Source organism: Malurus melanocephalus, unplaced genomic scaffold (genome assembly GCF_030028575.1).
Source record: "Malurus melanocephalus ecotype Western Australia unplaced genomic scaffold, MMel_1.1 scaffold_491, whole genome shotgun sequence".
NCBI classification, from domain to species: domain Eukaryota; kingdom Metazoa; phylum Chordata; class Aves; order Passeriformes; family Maluridae; genus Malurus; species Malurus melanocephalus.
The window spans coordinates 422,548-431,487 of NW_026623723.1; the positions used below are offsets into that span (position 1 = coordinate 422,548).

The 8,940-nt window shown below is 48.9% G+C and overlaps 1 protein-coding gene across 1 annotated transcript in view; it reads right to left on the bottom strand.

The window, feature by feature from the left end:
- PPA1 (inorganic pyrophosphatase 1) overlaps window positions 1–8,903 on the bottom strand; it is a 10,501-nt gene extending 1,598 nt beyond the window's left edge. Inside the window, exons 1-9 of the mRNA XM_057381103.1 lie at window positions 8,795–8,903; window positions 8,584–8,648; window positions 5,568–5,621; window positions 5,068–5,187; window positions 3,351–3,437; window positions 2,960–3,086; window positions 2,363–2,490; window positions 879–964; window positions 556–625 (exon numbers count right to left, since the gene is read on the bottom strand). Of these exons, the coding sequence (XP_057237086.1) occupies window positions 556–625; window positions 879–964; window positions 2,363–2,490; window positions 2,960–3,086; window positions 3,351–3,437; window positions 5,068–5,187; window positions 5,568–5,621; window positions 8,584–8,648; window positions 8,795–8,858 (801 nt within the window). The 5' untranslated portion in view covers window positions 8,859–8,903. The remainder of the gene's footprint in view (window positions 1–555; window positions 626–878; window positions 965–2,362; window positions 2,491–2,959; window positions 3,087–3,350; window positions 3,438–5,067; window positions 5,188–5,567; window positions 5,622–8,583; window positions 8,649–8,794) is intronic.
- Window positions 8,904–8,940: the final 37 nt, after the last annotated feature.

Sequence of the window (8,940 nt, forward strand, 5' to 3'; positions counted from 1 at the left end):
TTTTAAATGTCTCTCCAAGGCTACAGAGATTCAGGTTTTTAGTCATGCTTCCATATAGAGAGGCAAGATTTGTATTTTGATTTTCCTGTCCCTTCCCTCTAATCCCTTCCAGGTTGCCAAGAGCAGTACTTCACCAATCTAGGGAGACACAATTCCTGAGRTTGGATAGGAGAAGTACACCAGGAATGTCATGCTGTTCATTCCGATATGCAAAATCCCTGAGGAATTAAACTCTCTTTTCTCAAAGGGAGAACTGTACTGTGAAGCTCTCAGAAGGCCAAATATTTAAAAGCCTCTCAGAACACCTGATAGCCAAGCCATGGCTCAGAAGTTCWGCCCTCCATGCAAAGTCTGTTTGAGATTTCATCTCCTGGATGACTMAGGGCAGGGAGAAACCTCTGGAGGAATGTCTGCTGCTCCACATCCATCCTGTTTAACCAGMAGCTGGTGTTCAGTCACCCATGTGCCACTCATACTGAGAGGACAGCTCAGCACACAAATTGCACTATTTTGCCCGATAATAACACTGATTTGGCCACTCCAGCTGGTACTTACTGCATTCACAGTAGCTTTTGCACAGTCTTGACTGCAGCAGAAAGGGCTGTCAGACACTGTCAGGTTGGTGCTGGAAGAGATGGGGCACTTGTGAGAAGGTGCAAGCCCAGCCTTCCCCCCCAGGAGCACTGAAGGATGGAATATTAAATTCCATTAAAGAATGGAATATCAAGGATGGCTGTTGTGGCTCCCAAGCCAAGGGGCAAGGCCTGGGGATACAGCCAGCAGTGAACAGAAAGGACAGGACCACTCAGGAAGGGAAGTTCCAAGGTTTTTTTGTTTAGGGAAGAGGAAGGTGCACATTATCACAGGCATGAACCTACCAGTTGATCTCCCCTCCGTCAGTTTTCTTTGTTATTAAAGCTTTCCAGTGTTCGTGGGTGCCTTTGATGACATCCAAAGCAAAATCCTGCAGTTGGAGATGAGAACAAACATCATTTTATGTGGAAGCACCAGACTACCTTCTCCAGAMTACCAGTTACAAGGAACTGATTTTAGAAAGCTCTGCAAGGGGCTGGAAAAAAGCTTGTTTGATATRGTGCCATTCAGGAAGAGCAGAAACTCCCAGCACACAACAGCTGAAACAACCAGGATTTTACAGAGAATTGTTTTGCTTTCAAGATGTGAGGATCTGCCAAGATCACCAAGTGAGCTTGAGGCCAGAAGTGAACACAGTCTCGGGCCAGGGCTTCATTATAAAAGCACCTCCACCCTGCTGCTCCTCCCACTCCTCCCACTCCATTTGTCTCCAGCAGCTTGCTGATCCAGGCCTATCCAGGAGCTCTCTTCCACTCCAACCAAATAACTCAGACCAGCAGGAAGAGACACGCAGCCAACCTGGCCTTGCGAGTATTTTAAAATGAATTTTTTTCCAGGCACATCAATCTCTTTGCTTAAAAATGAGCAGCATATGCTCAAGCATTAACCTGTCAGCTGGAGAAGGAAACACACTCAGTTCTTTGTTGGTGTCAACACCAGCACTAAATGTYCTGGTTTGATACCAAACAAAGCCAAAGAAAACATTGCAGAGCATGTGTGAGGTTCTTCATCCTGATTTTCTGGTTTCCTTGACAGGTTTTGCCCATCCGGAGGGGCAGCAATATGTTCCAGCCCAACCAACCAAGTGCTGAACTACAGCCAAAGGGAAAAAATCCTTTGTGACCTCCACTTTCTTTACAGGGCTTTTAGAAGAACTCCCCTCCTCTGCACAAACTCTGGAGCTCTGGGAGTTGAGTCACCTCACCAAACCCCTCACAGCACTCCAGGAAGGGCAGGAGGGATGACACTGAAGCAGGATTTCACCTGCTCAGGARCAGGAATTTATCTGATCCAACCCAGAGAAGAGGCACAGGAAAGCACTGCCAAGGCAGAGCCTTACTCACAGGGTGTGAGGGAACACTTCATGCCTGAAGGAAGAAGTGTTTAAACTCCTGACTTAAGTTTAACTTGCACCAGGCTGCARTGGAGCAAAGCCAATGGGGAAGGGAGGCAAAGGGCAATGCCAAGCTGCCTTTGCTCAAGAGCTGGAGCATATAAACCAAGTGTTTTCCACCTGGTCCTGACACGGAAGCTCCCAGCCCTGCAGTGATCCCACATGAAGGAAATATTCAACAGTGYCAGGGTGATAACCCCAGGCACTTCTTTCTGGTATTCCTGCACTCACTAGGCTGGAAAAACAGCAGGGTGATTGACGTCAGGTATCAGCAGCCCCATAAAAATTCCTTCTCTCAGCAACTCACTGGTGTCTCCACACACCCTGAGCTCAGTTTTTGGASAATGTGTCTTTGCATGAAGGAACGAATCCTACCTTGCCTTTAAATTCCCCATTAAAAGCAAACTGRTTTTCCGGCTTTCCATCAGGTACTTTGTATCTTCTGAACCAGTCCACAGTAGCTTCTAAGTATCCAGGCTTAATCCTTCTGACATCCTCGATGTCTGGCCGGAGACAAGGGGTTTGTTACACAAACAGTAACAGAATATCCWGAATCACAGAATTTACGTGGCTCTGTCTGGTTGTTCCGAGCTGTGCCTCTTTCAGCCCTTTCCCAAGCAGCCTCAGCAACATTTCAAACAGGTTCCCCTGAAGACACAGCGAGTATCTCCTCAGGGAATTAGTGTTTCATCCTGATGGTATATCCTGACCGTCCCCAGGAGCATGGATGTATTCAAACAGCTTCGATTAGAGGYTTGGGGGACAATCCCTTTCTGTTTGAAATGCCAGGCTGTGCTGAGGATTGGCCACATGTGACAAACAGCAGTGAAATGTTTTGCTCTAGGATTRCCCTCCCAGCATCTCATCTGATTAATACCATCACACAGAAGGAGCAAGCGCTGTCCCCATCCCCTGCAGGCTTTTATGGGAGAAAGGGAAGCCYTAACCCTGCTCCTCCCTCCTGTAACTCACCATTATAGCTATCTGCTTCTGGGTCCTCAACATTGATGGCAATAATCTTCCAGTCTGTCTCTCCCTCATCAATCAGAGCCAGTGTGCCCAACACCTTCACTTTGATGACTTCTCCCCGAGAGCAGACCTGCAAGGACAAAATCCTTGCTGTCCATCCTGCTGCACCCAAGGAATGCACGACAGGAGCTCAGTGAGCAGCCAGGTACCACAAAATGAGCTCTCAGGGTCAGCAGCTCATCAGCCCTGCATCCTCTCAGCAACAATCTCCAGACCCAGCAGAGGGAAACATCACATTGTTAAGGCAGAGGAGGGAGGAAATGAATAATGCCTCTGAGTAATTGACTTTGGAGACCTTAATTACATGTTTCAGGAGGCATTTAGGATGCGTTACCTTGCTTCCAATTTCGCACACATCGATCGGATCGTTATCTCCACAGCAGCCAGTGTTTTCATCCTTGTGACCTGGGTCTTCCCAAGTCTGAAAGAAAAGCCCSAACCAACAGCAAAATCAACCACACGTAAGGGCTTTAAAGAGATAGCAAAAAGCAGGTAGATTTTGGGCATGGAGTTGCCTGGAATATAGAGAGGATTGCCCACTTCACACCTGCTTCCAGGTCTGGTGTTTGGGCTACCGCTGCCCTTGTGCCTGGGAAGTTTGAATCCAAGTTAAAAGGTTTCATTTTCCAAAGGGTAAGCAGCTCCCTCATACCCACGAACTTCCTTTCAACAACTTTCTGGACTTCCTCCTCCATCCCACAGCTGCATAAAGGCGAAGTTCACATCGCTCATTGATTTGGCTGCCTGCCTGTTCCTTTCCCTATTATTCCTGAGCAGAAATTTCCTGAACTCCAGACACCAGCCCAGYAGAGATGGGAGATAAGTAGGGTGTATTGTTTCCTTTTAATTAAACAATTAAAGACACTGTTAACCTTAGAGAAGTGATAAGAATGTGGAGTCCCACCATGCTCCCCAGTGCATCTCACCCACAGTTGTGAAGAACACAACTCCAGAACCCAACTGACTCTAAAACCAAGAGCTGTTGAAAAGAGGAGTAAAAAGAACTCTGTGCCCACTTGCATCATAAGGAACATGCACCCCTGAGGTGGTTGAGATATAAAAAGCAGGAATGTTATTCCCAAATCTCTGCGTGCCAGGACAAGACCAGTACAGTCAAGACCTTGTGATGGATGCAGAGTGCTCAGGAAGGTGTTTTGACACCTGGGTGGTGCTCTAGAGCTGCTCACAAACACTGTCACATTTCTCTACCAGGAAGTGTTAAGCTCTTGATGCATAAACACCTTTGATCCACCAACACACGACAGAGCAAAGGCTTCAAAAGACAATTCTGCACAAAGGAACAGGCTCCAGAATCCATTCAAGTGGGAAACAGCTCAACTTTGAGGCCCTGTGTAAAGCCATGTGGCAAAAACACTTGACATGTGCTACTATCAAGACTAGAATTCCTAAATTCAGTGTGTTTGCTTGTGATCTGTCACTGACAGCTTATTTCTACAAAGGAAACTCCAGCCTCAGAGAACATCAGAGGCAAACAGCCTTGTTTAGAGTCCCTCTTTATCTAGCAGTCCCCAGCCAGTAAAGAGAATGTGGCCAGATGTCACTATCACAGACCCACTCTGACAGCTGTTTCTGGGAAAGCACATCTGGGCAGTGATGAGCATTGGCAAGAAGTCTTCCATAAAGATTCAGCCTCAAACCTGTACMCTTAGGATCAACCTTTATGCCCAGCAGGAACTGAGGGCACTGAATTGCCRGATGCACGGTGACAGGTCCCTTCAGCCACAGAGAAGGACCTGCCAGCTCCTGCCCAGCCACCCCCGAGCAGCAGCAGCAGGATGCTCCCCTGTGCATCCTCAGGGAGTGTGTTTACAACATCACACAGAAACCTAACTCTTGGGATTTCTGCTTAAAAACATGCCTGTTCTCCTAACAGGTTCTCTCCCTCAGCAGGATTATAGATCCAGCTGCTAACACCACACTTCAGATCAGACTTTGCACTGACCTTTTTGCTCATTAATATAAATCCCAGCCCCAGGCACCCTCCCTCCTCCCCAGCAGGATGGATGAGCCTCCAGGAGAAAGCACAGTACCTGTGGGATRGCGCCGTAATTCCAGATGTAGCCCTTGTGGGGAAACACGTTTGCYACGAAGCGCAGTTTCCCTTTCTTCACGTCTTGCTTAATCGGGTTTAAGGGTTCCTTTGTTGAAATCTAATGGAAAAGTTACATAAATCCCACTGCTTTACTCTCTATGAAAAAAAAAGGTGATTTTTAAAAATGGAATTGACAAGCCAAGAAACCAGGAGATGATGTTGATGCCAGCAGCAGATACTGAACARCTCTGGTTGCACTGCCATCCCCTGGGATGTGGCTTGGAATCACATGGKGTTAAGATTCATAAAATATTGCTTTAATCAGCCACAGCAGAACACCAAAGCAGTCCAGCTTCTGCAATCTCAGACTCCACACCAGACCTGCAGCATTAAGCAAGTACTGACAGGAGAAGTTCAGAAACCAYCCCGATTCCAGAGGTGGAACTGAGGAGGAATCAGCAGAGCCAAGGATTAAGASTGGAACTGTCATGTAGTTACCTCCATTTTAGCATTTGTCCATCGAGGCACCTCCACGACCATGTTGAACACATTCTGAAGAAATTAAAAGAGCAGTGAGTGAAAAGAAATCTTTAAGCTCTGAAGCACACACAAATAAGCACAAAACACAGCCAGTTCACCTGAAACGGTAAGTTTTTTCTGGTTTTCCCAGTGCCAATTTTAATAGAGCTGATAAATGCAGTCAGTCACATGTCTTCACTCCAAGCTGAATCCCACAAAAGACCCCAAAGGCCAGATTGAGGTTTCCAGACATTCTCCATCAGTTGCTACCTACAAACATCCCCCCATGTTCCTAAGCTACAGGAACAGGTTAAATCAATGGAAAACAGCTGCATAGAGACTATCCTGGATGTAACAAAATGAGGCTTGGGGCATATTTGTTAAAATCTCCAGAAAGAGCCATTCTGGCCATTCAGAAAAGACAACACTAACAGGACAAGCCATTTATTTAATAAGGTGGGTATCCGTGGACTGCCCTAAATGAGCAAGAACATCAATCCCAAATATTCTAGTTATGATATAGGGAAGGATGSCCTTTCACCAAGCTGACACTCCTCYAAAGGCAGACCTTGCCAGTGGTATGGCGTGAGGATAAAAATGTGGGGGAGGAATACAGMACTACATCTCAGAATCTCGTTTACAGGTGACACCTGAAAACATCTGCTGTTGATCCACCTGGGCTGAAAGCTCAGTGTCAGCCTCCTCTCCAAACAAGCTTTTCCATGCTTGAACCTTAACATCTGCTGTTTGAAGAGATTATGGTTTTTTAACAAAAAGTCAGACCTTGCTCCCCGGCCTGGGCAAGGTTTCTAATCCCCACCTTAAGCAGTATTAGCATGGCAAAGTCCCTCGAACCTGTATTGCACCATAATTGGATTGATATTGTGCAACAACGCTGTTACATCACTGACTCTGCCCACACCCTTCCCTGGCAAAGCTTTATTACACCCCCTTARTGGCAGGGGGTCACTGCTCATTTGCATTTTATGTGTAGCAAGGTGTATAACTATTTTTATTCCTAACTCGAGGAAAGGAGTGAGGCAACTGGAACAGGCTGGGCTGGGTGCTTTGCAGGCTTTGCAGGCAGGGAAAGATGACTTGGGGCTGCATCTTTGTCAGAACTGAAGCTTCCCCGAGGTCYAGCCTGGCCTAAGACACACAGGGAGCAGCCCAAGGTCACCCCTTCGCAATGACACAAGTCCAGATAAGGTCGACACAGCCCAGCCTGAGACTGAAAAAAACCCACCCTGCAATCCTCTCAGCGTCTTAGGAGTCCGAGGATAAGGATCAAGGAGCCCAGACAGAGTGAGACAACCTTTTGCTCCAAGCTGGGCTCTGTCAGGTGGCTGGCAGCCCACCTGCCAAGGGATGACTAAAACCTCAGTGCTGAGGCACTCCAGCCACAGAGAGAGTCCCATGGGAGCAGCACTATTGTGTAACTTCAGGGGCTGTGACCTTCAGCTGTTGTGACTTTTCTCTCTGAATGTCTGGGCACAGAGGTGCCAGCAGCAGTGCTGCGTGCCTAAGGGCACACCAGTAGCCCAGCTTCCCCTGTTAAGCATTACCAGTTCAAGGAAATCCTCCCCACCCCTGTGCTCACTCCCCTGCTCCTTCCTCCCCTGTCTGCAAAGCGTGGCTTTACCTGGATTTTCCTTGTCTGGGTTACCTGCCCTGGGAACAGCTTCCCTACTGAGCTACAGGAACTGCTTCACCACTACCCTTGATAACTACAGCCCATCTTTTCCCTTCTGAGAAGGCAAAAGCCACTTCAGACTTCCCAGAATGTATTCTGACACCTGCACCTCAGGTAGCTCCATCACCTCCACCTCAGTACCTCCATCAGCAGCTTTGTAGAGGTTTATCTCCCAAATCTGCATATTCTTTTCCTTTCCCAGAACCCACCTCCGAATTTTACCTCTCTCTAACAAGTATGAGTTGGTCCACTCCATTTCYTGAGCTGCACAGCTTTTTAGTACATGTCAGAGAAAGAAACAAGCTGCAGCAGTAAAGGACACAGTCAGAGAGCCTGAGGTAGTGCTGAAAAAGCATTAAATGAAAACTGAAACACAACCATTTTGATTTCCTGAASCTGGGGCATTTTTGACTCAGAACAGCCTCATTTGACTAATCACTGGCTGCCACAAGGATGTGAAAGCCCTGCAGTGCTGCAAGAGGCAGGTTTGGTGAGGCCAGAGCTCCCAGGAGGTGCTATAGAAGGAATTTAACATCCTCACCCTCTGTTTGGTGTTGGGTTATACTGCAGGCATAAAGTGGCTGTACTGCAGTCAAAATCCAAGCCTGAAATATCATGCAGCTCCCATAGGAATGGATGTAGAAATTACAAAAAAAAAAAAACAACAAAAAAAAAACACCAACAGTTTTCTGCTTAGCTATCCCAAAATGCCTACATGGATAAGCCCAAGCCAACCACTCGCATCTCTGACGCAAAAAACGAGAATGAGATCATCCATTCTCTCCTCCTGGGTCCCTCCACCCGAGGCCAGGACRGCAAGAAACTCATTCCTTGCAGGGTTAGGCAGTGCCTCTATAACGTGCTCCTGCAGCAYGGGGAACCGGGAGCCTCCCCCAGCTGTTCCAGGCTGCAGGACCCCCCCTGGTCCCCTGCATGTTTCAGGACTCCCTGATTCCCTGAATGTTTCAGCACCGCTCCCTTGGATGTTTCAGGACCCCGATCTCCGGGGTTCAGCACCTCCTGGTTCCTTGAATGTTTCAGGATCCCCCAGGTCCCCGGATGTTTCAGGATTCCCTGGATGTTTCAGGACCCCCTGAATGTTTCAGGACCCCACACTCCCCTGGATGTTTCAGGACCACCCGCTCCCCTGGATGTTTCAGGACCTCTTGGTCCCCTGGATGTTTCAGGATCCCCCGCTCTCTTGGATGTTTCAGAACCCCTATCTCCTGGGTCCAGGAACTGCTGGATCCTTGGATGTTTCAGGATCCCGGGTCCCTTGCGTGTTTCAGGACTCCCTCTTACCTTCCCGGCGTCCGCGTAGATGGGGATGTCGTGGAACGGGGAGATGTAGCGCCCGGCGGCATCCTCTGCAAGGCAAAAGGAAGGGACCGCGAGTGAGTGAGATGCCGGGGGGACACCGCGACAGCTCACGGCCGCGCGGGCTCGGGCGAGCGCCGGCGGGGCGGGGAGGGTTAGAAAGAGGCACGGGGGTGCTGCTAGGGCCGGCACTCACTGAAGAAGAGCCGGTACTCGGGGCTGTGCGGCCCGGCGCGCTCCTCCACGCCGTACCCCGACATCGCCGCTCCGCGCAAGCGCCCGCGCCCGCCGCCGCCGGGGAGCACTGCGCATGCGCGCCCGGCCCGCCCCGCCACGCGGCAC